Raw genomic sequence first — 23,362 nt, forward strand, 5'->3', positions numbered from 1 at the left:
CTGATTCCTGGAATTCTTAGGCTCAATCTGCTGAGTTCCTGGAATCCTAGGTTTACTGAGTGGATAAGCTGATACTGTGTTATCAATCATAGCAAACCCCCCACCCATATTAACAGTTTACTAACAGATAAACAACTGTTTGTGAAACCTATTGTCTTTTGGTTTCATCTTCCTTATCCTTTAAAGTCTGGAAATTTACTTAGACAAACTAGAGGTGATGCAACAGTCTTACTGGAATTACTTTGTCAGCTTTGATGAACAAACTTAAAGTTTTAACCCATTACATTGTCTGTGTAGGCCCACAGATGCCCCGGGCTCTGCAGGAGCTGGCAGAGGCTGCCCAGCAGGGAGGCCATGGGGCACAGAGCCCCAAGGCTGCTGTGGGCACCACGGCACAGGGGCCGTTCCCAGCCGCAGTGCTCCTGGCCTGGGCTGGGCCTGCACAGGGGCTGGGCCACCATGGCTGGGCCAGCACAGGGCCACAAAGGGGCCACGCAGCCGCTGCCAGGGCTGACAGCAAGGCCAGGCACACACAAGCAATTGCTGAGCATGGCCTGCGCTGGCCAGGCCTGACTGTGCCAAAGGCAGAGCTCAGCTGTCCTTGGGGGCTGCAGCAACAGTCCAGAGCCCAAAGAGCCTCCATGGCTGTGCTGGAGACCAGGGCTGCAGGAGGGAAATGCAGGGCTGCTGCGGGATGGGGAGGGCATTGAATTTCAGCACACACCTCAGCTCTCTGATGATCCCGGCACCATGCTGGGCCCTGTTTCAGACTGAAGCAGAGCAGATGTTGATGGAAGAGTAACCCTGCGGGGCTGTCAGGGATCTGCAGCTTGCAAGGATCTCTGCTCTCCTTTGGGTGCTCTCGGAGAGATCCAATCCCAGCTGGGAACCTCAGGGCACAAGTGGCACTGCTTGTTCATAGGCACACAACTGATGTCTGCCTGGAAAGGGGCACAGGTTTTAATACCTGCTTATATCATAAGATACAAGCAAATCTTTTTTATGTGGGTCATTTGAGTACTTTTGAGAAATGGCAAAATTTTCCTAGTACGAACAGGGATTCCCTGGAAGCATACTGATGGCAGAAGAAGAAACACTGGTCTTCTCATCTACTTCTGTCAGCATTATTCAGTTTATTATTTAATCTCACTCTTCCATCAGGTGTTTCCTGCTCTCCTGTTTTAATGGCCATTTCTAAGACCATCTTTTCATTTAGAGCAGCTGGATCTTGGTACTTCCTGCTGCTCCCAAATTTTCTCCTCTAGGTCCTTTCTGGTCATTCAAGTACCTCTCAATTGACTGGTTTAATGCTTTGAGGTGCAAGAAGTTGACCAAGATTTCCGAGTTTATATATTATAAATATAAAAATAATCATCACCTCAATTATGTTTGTATTTATCACAGAATTGTGTTTTCTTTTGTCCTGATCTAAAACTGTTCTTGTACAGAAATCCCTGGGGGATAGGGGACATGTCACATGCTGCTGGGACATCCCCGAGAGCTGAGAGAAGAGCTGTGATGGTTATTAAACTGTTCAAATGATCAGGTTCTGTTTGTTTACAAGAAACCTTTCTGTGCCTCTGAGTGTCATCAGTCCCTGAGCCCAAAGGACACAAACCTGATGAGTTGTGGTTCCCACTGCAGGGGCTGCACTTGGACTTTGGTCTCTGCACAGGAGAGCTCTTCATCCCCTTTCTCTCTTTTCCTCCCCCTGGGCATGGAGGGAGCTCCTGACTTCAGCGTGTGACTCCTGTGTGCAAAGAGCAAATCTGGGCAGAATTGGGGCAGGGAGGGTTTGGGGGGACTTTGGGATCTGTGCTGGGCACAGAAGGTGTTTTCCATTGCTCTGAGAATGTCTGTGGAAAGTAGATGTAATTTCCACCACAGGAATGACTTTTGCATTTGATGGAGCTGTGCCTTCCCTTGGCTTTGTTGGCTGAGATTAAATGAACATCCCTCTGTGTCTCGGACAGCTCCTTCTCCAAGGAAAGCAGGTGGGTGTTGGAGCCAAGGAGCTGAAAGCTGCAGATGCAGCCTGGGCTGGAGGGAGCTCAGATTTGCACAAGGCTGCTCTGAGTGCCAGGGCTTGGATGGGGGAAATGGTGGGGTGGGGGTAGGGAGAGTCTGATTGATTGTCAGCCATGAAGGGTCTTGATTTTCATGTCTATTCAAACTGCATGAGGAGTTACTTGGATTCAGTGTCAACTGGAATTTGCACATGTCAATTTATGAACAGATTAAAATAACCTAAGCAGGACCTAAAAAAATCTACTTCTTCTTCTTCTGTACCTTACAAATTCTCACCCCTTCATCCCCAATAGCATTCTTTAACCAGCAAGATACATACAGTAATTGCTCAGGATCAGTATCTCCTCGAGCTGTCCGATGATTTAGTTGTTGGCACATCCACTTGTCCTTTGTCCCACACCAAGGTCATCCTCCTTGCACCTCTAATTCCGGCCACACTTCTACACAGTAGTGGATCATTTTCGTTTTATCTAATCCCTCTGTGGCCTCTATAGAACCCCATCTCTCCAACAGTTCTCTTAAGGGACTATTGGAAGGTATATTCCTCAGTCTCTTGCCGGTCTTTTTACTATTACACCCTCCCATTTTTCAGGTCTCAACAGTAAAAAATCCCAAAGGTGCCTCTACTGACAGGTAATTAAAAAAAATAAACCTCGTTTGAGGAGCTTCAGCCTCCTCCACCGAACTTCAAATTTCTGCATGATGCTCAGGACTTTATACTGAAACAACTGCCCGATCTCTTGATTGCCCAACTTTCCCAATGTCAGATCGTACATCTATCAGGACTTGAACACATGAAACGTCAGCCTAAGAATCCGGGTTGTGCCTGACTCCCTCAGTCAGGAAAAACTGCTGCCTGATTTTTAGTTTGCCTAACGTGCCAATTTTTAGGCTTCACCATATCAGGACTTAAAAACAACGTGCAGCCTCCTTCGCTGGGGTTTGTGCCTGACTCCTTTGTTAGGACTTTCTTTGCCTGCAGGGCTTGTGAGCTACCCGAATCCTTCTCGGGACTTACAATCTGCCTGACTTCCCTCTGTCAGGACTTACTTTTCGTGCGTTCCACTCATACAACTATTCCCTCCGCATACCCAGAGAGGGGGGGCCCTTTTTTTTCCCCCTTAGGAGACGACTCACTCACGCTAATTCCACTCACTTTCCCCTGTTCCCGGCTGGCTTTCTCGCGAACGTTCGGAAATGTGGTACCAAGAGGTCCGCTCTTGCTCCGAAGGTCCGGCTGCCAGCCCTCGTCTCACTCACACACACATGCGCACGTCTCCCACTCCTGCCACTGGATTTCTCACCAGTCTGGTGCTCCAGTGCTCCTCTGTGTCGCTGGTCCTGAGCCGATCTCTCTGGTCCTGATAGCCAGCTGTCCTGGAGGTCCAAGATGGCCAGTCCTGGTGTCCTCTTCTGGCGTGGTTATTGTGGACGAGCGCCCAAGCTAAAATAAACAGGGCAGGAGACTTTTTCTCCTTTTAGTGCCTTTATTAAAAGTGATCAGCTCAGGATTGGGCAGCTTGGAAGGGGCTGCAGCTTCCCATCGCCTCTCCCCGGGTGACTTGGAGGAGGAGGATATGCGCAGCTTTGTCCACTAGGGGCAGAGCTGGGGGTCCGGTCTTCGTGGGAGCCTTTAGGGCGTGGTGACCCCTTCCGATGTTAATCCGGCCACCTCTCTTGGCCTGCTCCCGGCATCGGGACGACTCCCGTGCTCAGGGTGAGAGGGAATGCGACAGTGTTCAGCATCTCTGCAGGCTCAGCGCTCCGTTCCTGACATCCAGACATCACTCCAATCTCTCAGCTCTTAGGTGGCTTGTTGTTTTGAGGTCTTTTTTAGCAAGCTAGAAGCAGTAGCTTCTCATGGCATGCTGGTCCTGGAGTTATTTTGCATATCCCCCCCCCTAAAGTCTCTTCTCCTCACTGTTTGGGAGGTCCCCACCCTTCACTGTCTCAGAGAAGGGCCATTAACTTGGTCCCAGCTGGAGTTTTTACTGATACAAAACCAACTATTAACGACAACGACCCATAATTACCATAACACAAGCAGCAGCCCAGCAGCAACCATGGTAAGCTTTTTCTCACAAAAAAAATTGGCAGAATTTTTGTTCATAACAGCAACCATGGTAAGCTTTTTCTCACAAAAAAAATTGGCAGAATTTTTGTTCATAACGCTTCAGGTGATGTTCATCTTCCTTTCTCAAGCTGTTTTTCTCTGCTTCAATAAGGCGTGAGATAAGCATATTTCCTTTTTATATATTCCAAAGCTATAGTTTCAAGGATACAAGTAATATTCTAAAATTATGCTTCAAAAGATTATTATTGCAGAGCTTTTTATGGATTCAATGCAAGCAAAAAGCCTTATCTTTAACACCTTAATTCCAATGCTCCTAAATCAACCAGCGTTAATTGCAAACCAAAGATAGGTTCAAAGGCCTTTTTCCATGCTTTATTTTCCTCACTTATTAATAGAATTCACAGCTCGCCCATTGTCTGGGTCCACACATTTCTCATTCACAAATACACGTCGCCTGTTTGTACCTGACACGAAACACAGCGTTGTATTTCACATTTCCACCTGTGTTTAGCAAAAAAGGTCAAGAGACCAGAAGGCATATGCCATGCCTGTAAAGAAGTAGTTTAACTTGTCCTCATCGGTGGAATTCCCATTCCAGTGCAGCTTTTGTGACAGAAATATGTCTGTCCATGCCGCAGGACAGTTCATACTCCCTCCTTATTGGCATTGTACTCTTTTATGCATAAAGCTGAATGAGTTTGACACTAATATCAGTTAATATTAAATAAAATTTTCTTTGAGTGTTTGGCCCAGCTGCAGATCTTAAGTGGAGGAGATGACACATTTTGTTCCAACTTTTTTATTTCTCTGTTTTGTTTATTGTAACCCAAGAACTTTATTCAAGAATGAAGCAAACTTTTCTGGCTGTCCAGGAGGAAAAGGTTTCAAAGCTGACAAGTTCATTGACTGCATTGTCTCCACAAGAGTGCAGTAAAAACAGACCAAAAGCAAAAATTAAAGAAATAGCCATCTCATGGGAAAATTTTAAATATAATTTTCTTTCTATGCATCCATACATAATTCTTTAGCATGGAAATATTAAATAAGGATATGTATGGAAAGGAAGAGAATGCCCAGAGCAGCAGGCCCCAGCCAGCACTGGCTGGTAGGGAGCCTTGCTGAGAACACACTTCCATCAGCTTTCTGAGACAAACTCAACTTTGACACTTTTTAATCTTCTGTGGTCGCAGTGCTGGGAGACTGAGCAAGATCTGAGGCTCTGCTCCATAAACCATAAGAGGAAATCCATCCTATTTGAACACATGGAAGAGTTCTCCCCTGATCACAGAAAGGGTCAGAAAGAACAGCTACATCAATCTGTCACTTGCTAGTATCAGGCTGCAAATAAGGCTCGAATGCTTGGCACTGCCCAACACAAAGAAATAAATATTCCAAAGCTGACAGAAGCACCAAGATAATAAGTTTAGGAAACTTGCTCAATTTAAATGAATGCCAGGCCTGGTCTGTTCAGAAAGCTCGTCTGAAACATAGGAAACTCTGCTTGCAAGGCAAAGGAACAAGATGCAGACTAAGTAAAGGGCGTTACATTTTTTCTGCCTTCAGTTTAAAAGTCATCTTTTATTTTTAGAGTGGAGTCAATCATGAGTAAAGAGAAAACAGTAAGATACAGTCAAAACCAGGAGGAGAAATAAACCCAACAGGAGTCAGGATGAACTCTAATAAAAGGAGCTAGGAGTTTTGGTGATGGTGGGATTTTTTCACACATTGTTTGCTTGTGGGGTAGGGGGTTTTTTGTGTGTTTTTGTTAGTTTAGTTTAAATTTTGCTCCTGAAGTGACAGGCAGTGGATCTGTGAAACTACTTGTCAGATGGTATGGTGGATTCAGGAAGTTTGGTTAAAAGGGCAGCCTGAATGAGTACCTGAAAGACAGGGGTATTTAAAGTTACTAACCAGATAATATCTATATCTGTTTTATTAATCCCCTGAAGTGTTTTCCTTTTTTTAATCTAAATATATGTTACCTCAAATGAAAAAAAAATATTTATAAGTGGTAAAAAAATAATTATTGTGGTAAAAAAGCTTGGTAAGTGTGGTAATTTTCTACATAGTGTTAGTCTATTCACTCTGGAAAATGTAATATCCAGATGGAGATGACAGAGAAGGATGTAAATTACCTTGTTGCGTTCTCAGCTGTGCAGTCACATGGACTGAATGCTCTTGCCCAGCAGGAACAGTCGCAGCAGCTCCATACCTGCAGTTACAGTAGAGGACACAGCCATCTCTGTGCAGCTGTTTGGCCAGCTCAAGCTGATGGTTCATCAGCTTGTCATTTATTACTACTATTAGTGGTTTTCCATTCTCTAGAGTCTCCAGGCAGCTACCAGCACCTACAAGAGGAACAGAAAACATGGTGAGAGATCAAATATCCCCCTACTCGCTGCTGAAAGAGGGGAGCCTCTTGAACAACCCAGCTGTGGAGCTCAGCACTCCCAGCCAGCTCACCCCGGGCTGAAGAGACCTCATCCCACGGAGCTCCCGCAGCCCCAGAAGCAGCCGGGCTGTACCTGTGTGGCTGATGACCAGGTCTGCGCTCTGCAGCTCCTCAGCCAGCGAGTCCTTGAACCGGAACGCTTCCACCGCCGCGGCCGGGCTGCTGCTGGGCTGCGGCTGCGGCAGCGAGCCCCAGCCCGCCTGCAGCACCAGCTTCTGGTACCCGCGGCTCTGCAGCGCCTGCGGGCACAGCACCGGGGGATGGAGGCGATAAGGGGGGCGGAGAAGATGGTGGGGAGGGGGGATGGAGAGAGAGAAGGAGAAGAAGGGGGGGATGACGGAGGTGGAACGAAGGGGATGAGGCGGGGATAGAGAGGCTGTGTGAGGGCTGTGCCCAGCTCCAGACGGCCCCGGCCCCGGTATCACCCCCCCCCCTCCCCGTCCCACAGGCTGTCCCTCCCCTTCCTCAAGCAACACTTCATGCTTCTCCGCCGGGCACCCCCGAACCGCCACGGCGCCCTCAGGCGCCCCGGCACTGCTGCCGGGATGTGGCAGGGAGGGCAGGGCAGCCCGCGGCGCACAGGCGCCAGCCCCGGGAGGGCAGGCCCGGGCCAGGGCCGGTGTCGGTGTCTCGGCCGACTGACCTGCAGCGCGGGCGGGGAGCGGGCCGTGGCGATCAGCTCATCGAAGCTGGTGGTGCTCACGGTGACGAACATGGACTTCATGGCCACCGGGACGGGACGGCTGTGAGGCCGCCAGGGGGAGCCGCATGCCCGCACAGAGCTCCCGAAATGGCGGCAGGGCTGAGGAGAGGGACGGGGCAGGTGGGAATGCCTCCTTCCCTCCCTGTCCCTCCTTGTTCCTCCCTGACCCTCCTGTCCCTTCTTGTCCTTCCTTGTCCCTCCTTGTCCCTCGTTGTCCCCTACCGTGGCTTCTCTTCATGGGTTTTTCCCGTCCGCCCGTTTCGACGGGGCTGCTGCCACTGCGCCGTGAGGTTCTCCCTCACAGTACCGCACCAGCAGCGATGGTGGCCGCTCTAATGAGCCCACTGTCCAGCAGCGTTTAGAGGGGTAGCCAAGGCTGTTCCAGGGTTTTAGATTTTCAAGGAGAAGAGGTAAAAATAAATTTGGAAAAGGGATTAGAAAAGTTTTGGCCTGCACGTGTTATTTCAGCCTTGGGGACGCACATAACTCGCGAACGGCCTGTGTGGGTGTGTTCAGAAGTGCCATTGCCAGAGCAGGGCCACAGCCACCCTCCCTTTACAGACTGACACTGGCCCAATCCTCCCACACTTTAACTTCTACCCCAAACTCATGAATATTAAATGTGCTAACACAGTTATGAATATTAGATGTGTTAAATGTGTTCAGTGAAGATTAAGAATGACCCCTGAACAGTTGCACAAACAGAGTTGGCAGTTTTGTTCCTTATTAGTAAGTGTAACACAATGCATAATTTGCTACAAAGATAAACCAAAGTTAGACATCTAAATCTATTTATTCCCTGAATTAAAGTCAACAGATGAGGTCACAACTGTAGACACAGTTGTGTATACATGTTGTTGGAAGAAGGATGCAGCTTCTTGTGGAAACCTCTGCCATGTTAATGCCTTGTTCACAATGCTCATTAGCCCCCCGTTGTTTTCATTTAGCATCATGAGCCACGCTGAAATGTATTTATTTTTTGATTAAAGGAAATAGTGCTGACAGTAGACACTGTCTGGGGGAAAAATGCTGTAGAGCAAAACATTACTGGTGTCCTGAGTGCACAGGGACTTAGTGGCTCTGCCCAGCCTCATCCAGCTCTTGCTGTTGTCCCTCAGGAAAAGGAATCTGGGAGCTGAGGGTGGCCACAACACCAGCCAGGTAAAGAGCTCACCAAGAGGACATGGTCCAGTGACCATCCGGCAAAGACATGGACACAATGTCAGCCCAGGAAACCCAAACAGCAGTTCAGGAACAGAATTAGCAGCAAAGACACCCACGAGTCACCTCTGTCATCCCAGCACGAGAAGGACATGGTCAGGTAGGTTCAGAGGAGGGCCATAAAGAGGCTCAGGGGCTGGAACATCTCTGCTGGGCAGACAGGCTGGGAGAGATCAGTGTTCAGCCTGGAGAAGAGGAGGCTCCAGAGACACCTTAGAATTCCTTCCAGTGCTTAAAGGAGCTCCAAGAGAGAGCTGGAGAGGGACTTTGGACAAGAGCCTGCAGTGACAGGACACAGGGAAATGGCTTTAAACTGAAAAAGGGCAGATTTAGACTGGATATTGAGAATTAATTCTTTCCTGTGAGAGTGGTGAGGCCCTGGCAAAGTGTGCCCAGAGAAGCTGTGGCTGCCTCTGGATCCCTGGAAGCATCCAAGGCCAGGCTGGATGGGGCTTGCAGCAGCAAAGGTGTCCCTGACCATGGCAGAGAGTTAAAACTGGATGAACTTAAGGTCCCTGCAAAACCAAACCATTCTATTGTTCTATTTAAACCCCAAGGCTAAATAAAGTCCCTGTCCAAGAGTGTGAGTGGAAGCCCCAGCTGAGACTGGTCACACAATTAGTGCAGTCAGGGCCCTGACAGCTGTGGGAGAAGAAGGTGGATTTGGGATGAAAAGGAAAATACTAAATTTTTCAGGTGTTGGAGATGAGGTTCAGCACCTGGTAAAGGACAGGATAATTAAATGTTAGGAGTTTTGGGGTTTTATTCCCTGTGTGTCACTGGAAGTCAGTGTCCTCTGCAGCGGGCACTTCCAGCTTCATGCTGTATAGGGGCTAGAGGAAAAAATATTCACATGTAAAATTGCAGTGACTTAAATTTGAATTTTCACTGGAGGATACATTCCACTTGCACATTGAATCAGGCTTGTTAGGGTGATTTTAAATGGAAGAGAAAAGGGAAAACCATCCATTAAAGGATTCAATTTCATGCTAATTTGTACCTGCTGTTTTAATTAGAAGTTGTGTAGGGCATAAGTAGAATTTTGCCCATGAGTGCTTAGGCTGAGGTCTGTGAGAACTACACATCACTCTCAAAATGAGGTGCTTGGAGCTGAGCCTGTGCAGTTTTGAGGCAGGTAAGAGGTCAGGTAATCCAGGTGTGGTGCTGTGCCTTGTTTCATTGCTGCCTCTGCCCCGTGTTCCTGCACATAAACCACACTGTGCTCACAGACCTGACATGCCAGTGACTGCTCAGGGGATTTTTACATTCAGTTTGTAACACCAAAGACACCCTTGATGCCCCAAAATTCCCTTTGAAAGACAAAGCTCAACTCCTTCCAGTCACCCAACCCCCTGCCCAGCTAGGGGCAAGACCAGGCCCTCAGCAGGCACTTGGTGGGGGCAGTGGGTGCCTCAGCCTGGCCACGGTCAGACACTGAGGAGGAGGAGGAGAGACCCTTTGTCATCATGGAAGAAGAGAAGAAACGTGACAGAGATGACAAGTGGGGAGATGTTGGGGCCTGAGAGCTTGGCCTGAGGGAAGAGGGGACAAGCTGTGAATTCTTCCAGTAGGTGCCCGCAATGGCAGCCAAGGAAGCGTCCCCATGCAGAGCAATGAGTGCCCACGAGTTGCAGCAGTGCAAGGCGGCTGTGAGGGTGCTGTGGGGAGAGGGGGCACAGCAACAGCCCTACCAGTGGCAACAAAGGGCAACAGCCCAGGAGCTGCCCCCAATGGAAAAGGAGGTGACTGAGCCAAAGCTGAGCCAGCAAAGGCAAGGAAGTGCGAACAGCCAGGAGAAGCAGGCACATTCTCCTGCCCCCAGGGAGATGGTGCCATCAGCAGGGACACAGAGCCCAGTCCCTGCTCCAGACAGACCCTGCTGCCCCACCAGCCCCTCACCCAGCCCACTGGGAGCCCAAACCCCCAGGGAGCAGTGGGAAGAGGCAGAGCAGGGCTCAGTGCTGACAGAGAAGGAGAGTGAGGAGGGCATCTCAGCTGGCAGCAATGAAGACTGGGAATCCTACAGCCAGACTGAGCTTTGCCAAGAGTACCAAGGTGGGGCAGAGCCAGAGCTGTCCCAAGGAGAGTTCAGCAGCTCCCAAGACCTCTCCAGCTGCAGCAAAACAAAACTCAGAGAACTCCGAGATGATTCCACGGAGAAAGACAGCAGCAGCACAGACCTGCCACAGAACTGCTGTGCAGGTAACAGCATCTTCAGCTTCCGGCCCACTCCCTTGCTGTGGGAGGAGGAGGAGGACGATGGCTGGCATGAAGTCAGTATCCTGGAGCTGTCTGAAAGAGAAGGCAGGGCCCAAAGGCTGGCAGATCTTGCGACAGATGGGCTGCCACTACCCGTCCCTCAGGAGGTCTGGGTTGAGGGGCAGGCAGCGGAGTCCCTGTGTGCCTCGCTTCCCTCCCTGTGCAGCGAAGGCTCCATGGGCCAGCAGGGGCCCGAGGCAGGGCCCCAGAGCCCGGGGCCTGCCCCGCAGAGCCGTGGCAGCGCCTCAGCTGGCCAGCCGGGAGCGCAGGCCCACAGGCAGCAGCGCTGCCCTGAGAAAACGGCCCGGGTGCCTCAAGCAGGCGCTGCAGGCACTGCGGGCGCTGCTCTGCTGGCCCTGCCTGGCGCGGCAGCTACAGGAGCAGCGCCCATGGCCCTGCCCAGCCCGGGCCAGCCGATGATGGCTGCTCCCTGCGCGGGGCCCCAGGCAGCCACACAGGCGGCCTCGGCCTGGACATGGCCCTGCAGCTTCAGCTGCCCCGGCCAGCCTGGAGCATCTCCCCAGCACCCACAGTCAGTGCTGGGGCCAGTCCTAAACAGCACGTGTGGGACACAATTGGTGCCAGAACGCTCAGCAGGGAATCCCAGAGTCATCGAGGTGGGAAGAGACCCTGACGCTCACCCAGTGCCACTGGCACTCTGGCAGCACCATCATCACCGCACAACCACGTCCTCAAGGGCAACATCCGCACAACTCCTCAACGCCTCAGAGACGGCGACTCCACCGCCTCCCTGGGCAGCTTCTTCCAGTGCCTCACTCCTCTGTCAGAGAAAAATTCTTTCTGACATTGAATCCAAACCTCCCCTGGTGCCATCAAAGGCCATTTCCTCTCATCTTGAAAGGATTCCGCGCTGGTCCTTTGGGATTGTATCCCGGAGGAATGAGCACAGGTGGGAGCTGTTGCTCCATGGATGTGACTGCAGGACTTTGACTCATACCATTCCTCCGAAACAAATTAAAGTTGAGTTTAGGAAATAGTAGTAGTAAAAAAAAAAATTAAAAAAAACTTACACAAAAGATATTTTGAAAATATTTAAAAAAAAGAATAGGAATAAGAAGAAGAATAAGAAATAGTAGTAGTAAATTTAGTAAGAATAATAAGAATGAGAATAGGAATACGAAGATGAAGAGGAAGATGAAAAACTAGTAATTAATATAAGAATATTAAAAATCAAGAATGACAGTTAATAAGCATAGCAAGCAAATAAGATTACTTAGAAGGAGAATAGGAAGAATATTTTAAAGAAGAAGAAAGAATAGTAGTAGCAATTAAGAAGAAGAAGGGGAAGAAGAGAAAGAAAGAAGAAGAAATTATAATAAGAAGAAGAATATTAAATCCAAATTCACATCTACACGTCTTCTAGAATCCCAGAATGCAGGAAAGGACCTTAAAAAGTATCTACTTCCAACTGATCATCTTCTAAGCTCTCTCTCTCCAAGACCTCTTTCGTACTTCGATCTCCTGAGCTCCCATTTCTTGTTCAGTAAAATCCATGAACAAAACAATATGGTTTTGTTCTCCTATGGTCTCATTTGTGCCTTCACTGGGGCTGAGGCACCTCTCCCTCATGGCACCTTAAGCCTGGATGGACCCATGGGCAGGTTCCTTCCAGGCACAAGCATTCCAGCATTATGTCAGGGACTCCCTGCCCTTCTTCCCTCTGCTCCCAGCTGCAGAATGTGCAGCAAAGCCGCCTTTGCTGTCTGCTCGGGGAGCCCAGCCAGCTGCTGCAGCCTGACCCTGCCCTGCACAGCTCCCCTGGCAGGCACGGCAGGAGCAGCGCCCTGGCAGCCTCAGCAATCGCCCTCTGACATCTCTGGCACTCACTGCCATGGGCTGCAATTCCAGCTGCCAGCAAGGAAAAGATGCTCATGCCCTTCAAGGCCAAATTCTGAAGGGGCCAAGACACAAGCAGAGCAAGATCTTACAAAGACATTTCACTGCCAGCCTCCAGAACTTCATCCAGGGCTGTTTGAGCACCCGAGTTGGGAAGGAAAAGAAAAAAATCAGGGGAAGGTCTTTGGCTGGGAGCTGCCACAGGTAAAGAGAGACCGTGTGGAAGGGAAAAGGAGCAGACAAAGGAAGGCAGGAGAGAAAGCAGGACACAAATGGCAACCAGCTGAGAAGGTGGCACTCTGAAAACCAAACTTGAACTTATGGAATAGCAATGGGACAGAAAAGAAGAATTCTAAGACTTTATTTACTCTGCTTCTGTGAGCAACCTGTGCCAGGACTTCACCACCCTGACAGGGAAGAAGTATTTTCTAGATCATACCTGAATTTCATCCCTTTTACTCTGAGCCCTGAACATCAGTCCCTGAGAGGGAGCTGAAGAAACCTCTCCAGAACTCCAAGTCAGAATCCAGCTCCAAACTTTCTTGGACTTTTAATGGGTCCCACTGAGGTTCACAACTGAGAAAGTGTCCCAAGGCCCCAGGCAGAGCAGAGAACTGGAGGCACTGATGGCAGCTGGGGAAAAAGAGAAGCCGAGTCGTTGTGCCCTGGGGCACAGCAGGGTCTGTGCCACCAAGGGCTGTGAGGAGACACCTTGTCCTGAGGCCCTGGGGCCTCCTGGCACAGCCCCAGCCAGGCTGGGCACTGTCAGCCCCTTGTCCTGCCCTCAGCATCCACCCCTAGCCCACATCCCAGTGGCCTCAAGGATGTGCTGGAAGGAGTCCCTGGGGAGCCTTGCTCAGCAATGGCCCTGGGGGCTCCTCAATGCTCCCTACAGGGACTGCAGGTTTTTCAAAGGACTTTGGGTTTTGCTTTTGCCTTGGAGTCTCTGAGAGGTTTGTGCAATCATGGCCTCCAATTATCTGCTGTCATTAGTCCCTGCAGAGGCTTTGTCAGTAACAACACTCAGTGGGGCTCATTAATGCTACAAGGTACTTCAGTTATTTTAAGGTACTTGGTCTTTCCCTTGGGATAGACTCTGGGAGAGGTTTGTGCAATCATGGCCCCAATTATCTGTGTTAATTAGTCCCTGGAGAGCTTTGTACTTACACTCAGTAGGGCTCATTAATCCTTTGAGACACTCAAGGTGTTTAAGGTACTTTGGATTTTCCTTCCCACACTGAGTGTTTGAGAGGCTTTTGTGCCATCCTGGTCTCCAATTCTGTCCTGTAAGGAGTCCATGAGGAGCCTCTGTTGGGGATGGACCTCAGTGGGAGCCATTAGTGCTCTGAGACACTTTGGGGTTTTCTTCTGACTTTGACTCCTGGCAAGGTTTGTGCAATCTCCTCCCAGGCCCTGAGGTTCCAGGGCTCACGCCAAATGCACCATGGGGCTCATTAGGATCAAGCAAGTCATGACAAACCATGGCTCTGCCTTGATTTCCCTCTGCTCCAATGCAGCTCATTAGGAGGGTTTCCTTTGACAGTTATGGAGAAAGAGTTCAAAGAGCTTATAAGAAATATGTATTCCTATTATAAAGGGTGTCTTTTATTGCTGTTCCTATTACATAAGAAGTGATTGTAGCATTCAGTGGCTGATATTGATGCAGGGACTCTCGTAAGGAGGTCTGGCCACACTGGGCAGGGGCTGGGGCTGCGGGGGAGCTGGGCAGGGGACACAGCCAGGACAGGGGACCCCAACTGAGCCCGGGCATAGCCCAGACCAGAGCACATCATGCTCAGGGTGTGAAGGGGGGAACAAGGAGGAAGGGGATAATTTTGGAGGGAGGGTTTTTGCCTTCCCAGGTAACACTTAAGGCAAGAGGGGGCCCTGTTTCACCAGTGGGCAGGGTCACTACCAAAGACACAGACACCAGCCTAAGGAATTGTGTCATTTATATCATGCACAGCTGCAAAGATTTACAAAAGGATAAGCTCAGCAAAGCACATCATCATTACAAAAGAAGCTCAGCAATCCATCATAACCCATCATTACATTTTGATGACTAACCCCTTGGTGAAACACGAGAGGTGTTTGTGGCAGACAAAGATTCTGGCTGACTATCAAGGTACACCTTACAGACATCAGGAGTACTTTAGTGACACCGTTCTTCATTCTATTTTCTCAATCCCATTGGAGTTAGGAACAAGAATTCTGTTTTCCGTGGAGCTGGCACCTTTTTAATTCCAGAATAATGCCCCAAGGCCCTTTGCTGTTCAGCTTTCCCATGCTGTCTGTGGCTAACAAGGCTTGGGGGGACCCTTTCCCCTCTGACTGGAAGGGGCCGGGTCCCAGTCCCTGAGGGGCACCCAGGCTCCTGGATGGAATTCCTGTGCAAGTCCCTCAGTGTCACAGCAGCCTTCCCATGGAGCCCCGTGGATCAGAGCATTTTCCAGAGGGGCCCTTGGGGCAGACAGGGAGATCTGGTCTGGCAGGATGTGTAAAACAATCTCCTGTCAGATCTACTTGTTCTCACACAGAATCCCTGGCTGCAGGGACACACTCCCATTGTTCCTGCCCAGGGTTCAGGACTCAGAGTTGTCTTTCCTAGGAGCTGTTCCTTCAGCTGCCTCAGGAGGGCCATTTGGCCTCCGGACCCACACTCTGGCTCCATTATTAGGGCTGCTGCATCCAAACCCTTCATCCCCACAACGGTGGTGACTGGAGGTGGATCTCCTTTTTTCACAATTGTTCTTAAAATTGCAAGATCAATAATTGTGCTACTCTGTCATGGGGTTGAATAATCCAATCTTGTTCATTATTGTTTGACAGAATTACTGTAATTTCTCCTGGATATTCTGCATCGATTCCTCCTGCCATGACAGGAACACTTTGCAAGGCCAAGCTCCAAGGGAGCAGTTACCAAAGCAAAGTGTCCTGGAGGAATCTGAATTCCTGTTTTGGTATTGATAGCTCTCATTGGCTTTGAATTTATACTAATGAATTCCAATGCATGAAGGCCCAGCCCTGCAGCCTCTGGGCTGGCCCTGCCAGGGGCCATCACAGCCAGAACAGTTTCCCAGGCACCCCAAGTCTCACTGCCCAGGGTTGGATTTGCAAATTGGGGGCAGCCATGCACAGCCAGGGTTTCCATTTCCCCAGTGGACCATTGTGAAGGGCATGGAGCACATCTGGGACATGGGCTCTCCATGGGCAAAGGTTCCCATCTCCTCATTTTTTACACTGCTCTTTTAACAACCCCTTCACCCTTTCAACCAATCCTGCAGCTTGTGCATAGTCTGGTACATGAAAAACCCTGCAGGTTTAATCACTGTATTTTTTACAGGAACAGACAAAGCACTCTGCATCACAGCATCAGCACACCCTGTAAAAATAGCCAATTTCCTTCCTTCCTCCTTTTTCCATTGTATACAATCTCACAAAGTTGACCGCTGACATTAAGGTCCTGGCCAATCCAGTTCTGTAGGGTATTTAGTGTTACATCCCTGAGCTGCCAAAGCTACCAAATTAGTATTGTCAACACTACTTCACATTATTATTATAATTTTATACATAGATAGTGATATAAAAATATAGATAAAAGTAGATACAGACATATATAAATATATATATTGAGGTCTTACTATACTATAAATACATATATATTATTATGTATATAGATATTTCACTTGCACAAATGCATCTGAGCTCAAAATTAAAATCTTCTTCTCTTGCTCCATGTGGGAGCATTCCAACAATCATTGTTCCTTCTGAAGGTGCTGTTTCCAATGCACCCTTAACAAATTCATGTTTGTCTGCCCAAACCCACAAGTTCTTTTCCTTTTCCATATGCAATTTTTGGATGCATTTAAAGCCATCCAGGGGTGCAGCTTCTTTTACCTGACTGCCCCACTGCTCACACGGGGCTCCGACCTCAGCCCACTCCAGAGCCAGGGAACTCCGGGGAAGGGCTTCCCAGCTGGGAACTCCTGATGGCACTGATTCCTCACATTTACACTGAACAAGTGACATTTTGTTGAGATCTGGCCAGACTGTGCCAGTTTTGTTTTACCAGTGGGCAGGGTCAGCACCAAAGACACAGACTCCAGCTGAAGGAATCAGTGTCATTTCCTGCAGTTCAGAGCAGCAAAGAATCACAAAAGGAGCAGCTCAGCAATGCAGCCAACCATACCCACCAAAGATTGCAGCAGTGATTAAGAAAGATCCAGCAGCATTCACCCTCAGCCTCCTTTACCATCCCCCAGACCCACACAGCAGCTGGGGAAGCTGTCACAGCCAAGGGCTGCAGAGCCACTCCTGGGCACTGGGAATTCCTGCAGGTGCCTCCAGCTCCAGGTGAGGCTCCAACCCCGCTGGGAGAGGGCCCAGTTCTGACAGTGCTGAATGAAAAAACTGACAGCACTGCTAGTGTGGCAACATCTGCTTTCATCCTCCTCTTGGGTCCCTCCCAAAGCCTGGCCAGGGCCCCAGGAGGAACCAAGGGAGGTGACTTTGACCATACAGCCCCAAACAAGGCCAGATGTCAGATTTCATGGCCTTGTATGGCTTCTAAATACACAAAGGTCAATACATGTCTCACTAAGGAGTGGCTACATCTATCACAGTGCTAATAACCATGCATATTTCATCAGGGAGCAGATACAAAGATAACGTTTGCTTGGAAGGTTCATCCAGAGGCCACCTTTGGCTCAGGGCCTGCTGTCCAGGCCTCACTCAGGGCTGGTGTCCAGGCCTTGGCACTTCAGGGACGTGGTTTAGTGCTGGGCTTGGCACTGCTGGGTGAGCGGCTGCACTGGGTGAGCTCAGAGGGCTTTTCCAACAGAAAGGATTCTGTGATTCCATGATTATATCCACTGCATTCAGCTGGGGCTATTTTAGCAGCATTCCTTTGCTCCAAAAGTTCCCTCTTGCCCAGCTCCTGTGGCCTGAGGCTTCAGCTCCTTCAGCTCCTGGTGCTGAGTTGCTCATGCTGAACGAGACGGCTCGGAGAGAAGAACACAGTCCATGCAATTCCTTCTGGGAAACGGAGAGGGGAGGCTGTGCAAACAGGAGCATTGTTTGCTGTGGCCTCCTCTCTGCCCTTCATGCCTTTCAGCACTTTGAACCAGCCAAGAGCTTTCTCCAAGAGTGTAATGGAGCAGCTGCTCCTGCTCCCAGGCCTGGCTCTCTCCAGTCTCTGCCCTTGCCTGGTTCTGTCCCTCTTGCTGTGCCCTCTGTTCCCCCAGGGCTCGCTGGCTGCTGCCCAGGACTGTGGCACTGGCACAGATCCAGTGCTCCAGAGCCTCCTTTCTGTGCCCTTGCAGCTGCCTGGGCACAGCAGCCTTTTCCATCTGGAAGCTCCCCTGCACAGGGAGTGCCCAGCTCCGTTCCCTGCACAGCCTCCAGGAGCCCAGGGCTGCCATCTCCAGTCCCTGCTGGCACTGGGGGCTCCCAGGTGCCTCAGGCTGCTGTGACACCGCTGCACACGGGAGGCAAGAGGGGCAGGGGCTGTGCTCAAAGTCAGCTCCATCTGCTGCTGCTGCTGCTGCTGCTTCTGTGGGGTCATTTGTTCAGCCCTGTCTGCCCAGAGTCAGGGATCAGATCCTGCCAGTCTCTTCCAGCCCTGGCTGCTCAGAGTTTGGGCCTTGGAGCCTCAGGTGGCCAAAGGCAGCTGCTGCTGGTGCCTCTGTGTGCCCGTGTTCAGCAGTGCTGCTCCATCAGTCTGTGCCCAGCAACGGGGAAAAGCCTCAGCCCTGCAGGGCCAGGAGCTGCCGGGCTCTGCCTGAGCAGCTCAGCCAGCAGGAAGGGAGCTGCTCCACACAGGAACCAGGAGCAAACCGCACTCCTTTTATAGGACATGTTTTCTATTGAAAGGAGAAAAAAGGAAAAAGTAATAAAAAACTATATAAAGTGTGAAAGATAAAAACAAAACCCAAGTGTGCAGTGAAAAATCTTCTCTAACTTTGAATTAAGAGGTAACTGATCATTCAAAACAGAACTCAGTTATTCATTTTGTAAATGTGCTGATGGCATGGATCCATCTTAGTGATGTCAGCAGTCTTTATAAAAAGTTTTTGGGGATTGTTTCCAATATTGTTATTTTAAATTCTGGTCGAAACAAGAGGAAATTGCTTTGTACCCTTCCAGCTCCAAGCAGGACTGGGAATAGAAACTCTGTCAAAGCCCAAATCCTTTAGAAGATGACCTTCCTTCTCAGCCTGGGAATGAGCTGCACATTCCCTTTGAAACTGTCAGGGATCTCTTAGAGACACAAAGTCCCACTGCCAGCTTTTTGCTCTGGTTTGGCAGTGCAGATGGGCAATTCTCCATCCACCAGCTCCAGACTGCACTGCCTCAGGAGCACGGCCAACTCGCCAGCTTTGGCCCACTCGTGGCACTTCTAGAGGAGGAAGAAAGTGCAATTGCACAATTCCAGCCAATCAAGAAGGAAGAATGGGACAGACAGAACACCCTGTGCACAGGTGTTCAGCTGGACTGTGGAGAGTTTGGGTCCTTGCCAATTGGATGTGTGTCCTCAGCAACAATCTCTGGGCCTGCAGTAGAGTCTCAACTCACCTGCCAAAGCAGAAAGCTCAGGCGCTGTGCTCGCAATGGGCTCGTCTGATGCAGAGCTGTCAGAGCAATGTGAGGGCAGAGCCAGCCCAGCCGGGCCCAGGGCTGAGCCCATCAGAGCCCTGGCAGAGCCCAGAGCAGCCTCAGCACCTGCAGAGCCCGGCTGCAAGGAGAGAAAGCAGAAACCGCCCATCAGCTGAGGGCTCCTGTGCCCTTGTGCCAAGGCCTGCGGTGCCCAGGCCATGCTGGCTGTGCCCAGAGCTGTGCCCAGAGCTGCCCATCCCTGCTGCCTTTGGCAAAGAGCAGGAGGGCAGCACATGTGCCCAGCCTGCAGCTAGCCACGGCACATGCAGCCCTCAGCAGCTGCCCAGAGCAGGATGCTCCTGTGCTCGCTGCCAGCTCCCAAAAGCTCTGATCCCACCCTGCCAAGCACACAGGGACCCACCTCACGCCAGCCACGGCTGCAAGAAAAGCTGCTCCCAAACCATGGCCTCAGCCTTCTCCAAGGGCATGGCCCATCCACGCCACAGCTGCTCCCCAGCACTTCTCCATCCACACTGGATCACCTGGAACATTTCCTCTGCTAAAACAAACAACACATTATTGAAAAGAGATTAGATGCAAAAAGGGAAAACAAGAAAAACGGTGAAAACTCTTATCTCTGTAAGGGCCTTGAGAAAGGCCAAACCCCTGCATGCCAGGGAAAAACCCAGCCATGGCTGTGGGAAGCCCACACTTTCTCTCTTCCCCCCTGCACTGCCCCCCAAAATCACAGTGACCCCAAAGCAAACAAGGGCAGTGGAGCAGCCCAAGCCCTTCCTTGCCTGCACAGCAAAGCAGCCCCAGCACGGGTTCTGGAGCCCCACCTCTGCTCCCACCATGGGGCTTTGTTTGTGTCAGGCTGGCTGCCCCAGCCCCAGCCCCAGCCCGGGTCACAGTGGGTGCTGGGGGCTGTTGGCAGGGCCAGGAGCCCACTCCCATTTCGTGCCCACCCCAGCCCATGCCCCAGCCCTGCCAAAAGCAGCTGGGCAGCCTCTGAAGAATGAGTTGCATCTGCCCCAGCAAAGGGGGAGCCTTTGGTTCCCAGCCGGGCTTGGTCATGCCCAAATCTGGCAGAATTTCCCCGGCTGGGGACTCATCTGCAAATTCCCTGTGGAGTTTGGCTTTGAAGAAGGTGCCAGAATCAAAGTCCATCACCTTCAGCCTCCCGTGGCCAGGCTGAGGAAGAGCTTGTCATCCTTGATGTCACCCTCGCTGTCTCCAGCAGCAGCAGCAGCAGCAGCAGCAGCAGCAGCAGCAGCAGCATCCCCACCTGGTACAGCTTCTCCAGGGGCTCCTTCTCCTTCCCTGGGGGAAGACCAGGCTCTCAGGGCTCTGCCCAGGGCCCCAGCTGTCAGGGAACCAGGACAAGCAGAACCAGATGGGATGGATACTCCAGGGACCTGGAGAACCATTCCCAGCAACTGGGAAAATCCTAGGTGCTCCATCCACCCATAGATGTGGTCTCCAAATTTGCCCCAAAATTGGGTCCAGCTTTTAGAGGCCATAAAGAGCAAGTCCAAGTGACTTGATGACATTTTTAGCCCAGAAAGCCCTGCAGCTGATGGCACACTTCACAATCATCAGGGGACACAGCTAGGCCAAAGCCCAGACCTCTGCTGGGAGCCTTTCTCCTCAAATACCCTTCAAACAAACCTCCATGCAAGTTACTTGGGAAAGTTTCTTCAAATGAGACATTTTTGGCACATAACTACACAGGGTTATGTGAAAGATTCTAAAGCAACTGCTCTGGAGTCAGAGGCAGCACTAAGGGTCCTTGTCATCTCTTTGTAGCTAAATCCCACTCTGCAGGAGTTGAAGGAGTTTGGAACGAGCTAGAGAGCGGACCTCTGAGTTTTTTACATGATGCCATTGCATTTTCTTCACTTCTACACAGACAGGAAGGGTGAGTTTGGCTCACATCTCCACCGCATGGCTCACAGGGCCGCAAGACTTGTAGTTACAAGAGCTTGGAAGGATTTCTTGGCCAAGAAGACACGACCAACAAAGATATTTGTGGTTTGGAGCCAACCCTTCAATATTTCGTCTTAGGGACTCCTGCTACAGTGTAAGCTTCCTTAGCCAATCATGCTATGACACACAAACCTACAGCACTGCATCCTAAGCTTCTCGTTTTCCATTGTAACTACTTTTATTTTTTCTAGATCTTGGACTCTAAAACTCGTAACTTTCCTCCACTTCAACTCTCCTCCCCGTGTCTCTGCTATAATAAACTAGAAATCCTCATTCTCGCTTCTAGCACCTAAGTTTGGAAGCCCTTTCCAAGGTCTCCGATCAAGTCCTGTGCTTAATTCTAAGCTTTGCTGACAAGACCAAAGGTCTGAGATTTCCCTGCATTTGGGTTTCCAACAACACTGATGCTGTTAGTGCCAGAGTGCCCAGGAACCCTCTTGCAAGTCAACTCTGTCAGGATCAAGGCGGCTGCTGGGGGGCTGCTTGTGGCCTCTGACAGCCCATTGCCCAGGGCTTGCCAGTGCCCCAGCCCCTCAGGGTCTCCCCCAGCCCGGCCAAGCTGCCCGGCAGCAGCGCCGCAGCCCCACAGCAGCTCCAGAGCAGCCCCATCCAGAGGCACCTGGGAGCCCTCAGCAAGGCAGCCAGCACCACACGGGCAGGAGGACACACATGGCGCTTCCTGCCTGGCACAGGGCTTGTGGCCATCTCCAGGCACCGCTCTGGCAGGGATCCCCGCAGCCCCGGCCCCTGCTCTGTGGGCAGCACAAAGGCTTCAGCAGAACCACCAAAGGCCAAGGGGCTTCTGGCCATTGCCCCTGCAGTGCTGCACGCCTGGGCAGCTGGCTGAGCACAAGCACCCTTCTCCCCCTGCAGGGCCTCAGGACCCCTCAGCCTGCTGTGCTGCTGAGCACAAGCTCCCTTTTCACCCTTTCCTGCCTCTTGCCCTGCAGACCCGGGGCAGCAAAGAAAAGCTCCTGGCAGTCTGTGTATCATAATACATTCTATAATTATTTACAGTAATCTATAATCTATAAGAATATATATAATTATATATACCCTATAATTTATTTATTTTCAATATAGATAAAACAATGAAAAGAAGAACAGAAAAATATTAAAGAAAAGGAAAATTACCCCTGGCTCAGGTTGCCCCAGCAAAGACAGCCTCCAGGATCAGCTCTTCTCCTAAGTCTTCCGACAGCGCAGCCAGCCGAGCCCCGACAGACGAGGCCGGGTCCTCCATGCCCTGTGCAGCTGATCTTGCAGCCTCTGGATGGTGGAATATCGCCCATGCTGTATTTCCCTCAGGACGTGCAGTGTTTCAAGTGCCAGCTGCGACACGGCACTGCTCCTATCCTCCGTCAGGCGTTCCAGGGCTGCAAGAGAGAGGAACAGAGGCACGATCAGAGCCGGATCTGCGGGGAGCCCAGGAGAGCCCCCTGCCAGGGCCATTCCAGCCGGCTCTTGCCATGGCCAGAAGGGAGCAGGGAGCAAGGGGATCAGCCCGAAGCTGCTGGCCACCAATGGCCCACGGCGCCCTGAAAGCTCCGTGTTCTCTGCCCACGGGAGCAGAGCCCTCCGCAGCCGGGGCAGGGCTTGCAGCTCCCCTCAGCAGCCCGCGCTGTCAGCCCGCTGCCCTCACTCACCAGTGCAGATCAGCTGCAGCTCTTGCTGCTGCCCTCTCAGGTGCCGCCCGGCCATGCCTGTGAACACAGAGCCTGTCACGGCCCCAGCGGCACAGCTCCCTGCCAGCGGCGCTGCCGGCGCTGTGGCCACACGGGCTGCTGGCCCGGCAGGGCTCAGCCCGGGCCCTTGCCGCACGCTGCCGCCCCAGGGCACGGCTGCCAGAGGGCGGCAGCAATGCCCAGGCCAGGCGGGGCTCCACGGCGCCCCAGGGCACGGCTGGCGCTGCCGGGGCAGCAGGCGGGGCTGGGGCCGAGCTGCGGCGGGCCGGGGAGGGGAGGGGCAGCCCAGGCTCGGGACTCACCCATGAACCTGATGGCCGCCTCTCGCAGGGACTCCTGTGGGCTCTGCAGGTAGCGCAGGGCCTGGCGCAGGTGCTCGGCCGCTCGGCTCCTGTCCTCTGCCAGCTGCAGAGAGCGGCAGGAGGGAAGGGTTGGCGCGGGCTCAGCCCCTGGGCCCAGCGCTGCCTGCGCCCAGCCCCGGCCTCCCCTGCCCGCACAGC

At 51.4% G+C, this 23,362-nt stretch overlaps 1 protein-coding gene across 1 annotated transcript; it reads right to left on the reverse strand.

Moving 5' to 3' along the window:
* Positions 1 to 4,918: 4,918 nt before the first annotated feature.
* Positions 4,919 to 7,278, reverse strand: LOC134433963 (UDP-N-acetylglucosamine transferase subunit ALG13 homolog). The gene is made up of 5 exons (XM_063182649.1): positions 7,198 to 7,278; positions 6,628 to 6,793; positions 6,315 to 6,450; positions 5,363 to 5,375; positions 4,919 to 5,017 (listed from the first exon to the last, which is right to left on the reverse strand). Exons 1-5 carry the CDS (start codon positions 7,276 to 7,278, stop codon positions 4,919 to 4,921), a joined length of 495 nt encoding a protein of 164 aa, XP_063038719.1.
* Between the last annotated feature and the right edge of the window lie 16,084 nt (positions 7,279 to 23,362).

This window comes from Melospiza melodia, unplaced genomic scaffold (genome assembly GCF_035770615.1).
Source record: "Melospiza melodia melodia isolate bMelMel2 unplaced genomic scaffold, bMelMel2.pri scaffold_28, whole genome shotgun sequence".
Lineage (NCBI taxonomy): Eukaryota > Metazoa > Chordata > Aves > Passeriformes > Passerellidae > Melospiza > Melospiza melodia.

Coding starts and splice junctions, on each gene's coding strand:
- LOC134433963 (XM_063182649.1), bottom strand. CDS start 7,278: ATGAAGTCCATGTTCGTCACCGTGAGCACCACCAGCTTCGATGAGCTG. Junction 6,794..7,197: donor GCTCCCCGCCCGCGCTGCAG/GTCAGTCGGCCG, acceptor CTGTGCCCGCAG/GCGCTGCAGAGCCGCGGGTA. Junction 6,451..6,627: donor CCTGGTCATCAGCCACACAG/GTACAGCCCGGC, acceptor TTCCTCTTGTAG/GTGCTGGTAGCTGCCTGGAG.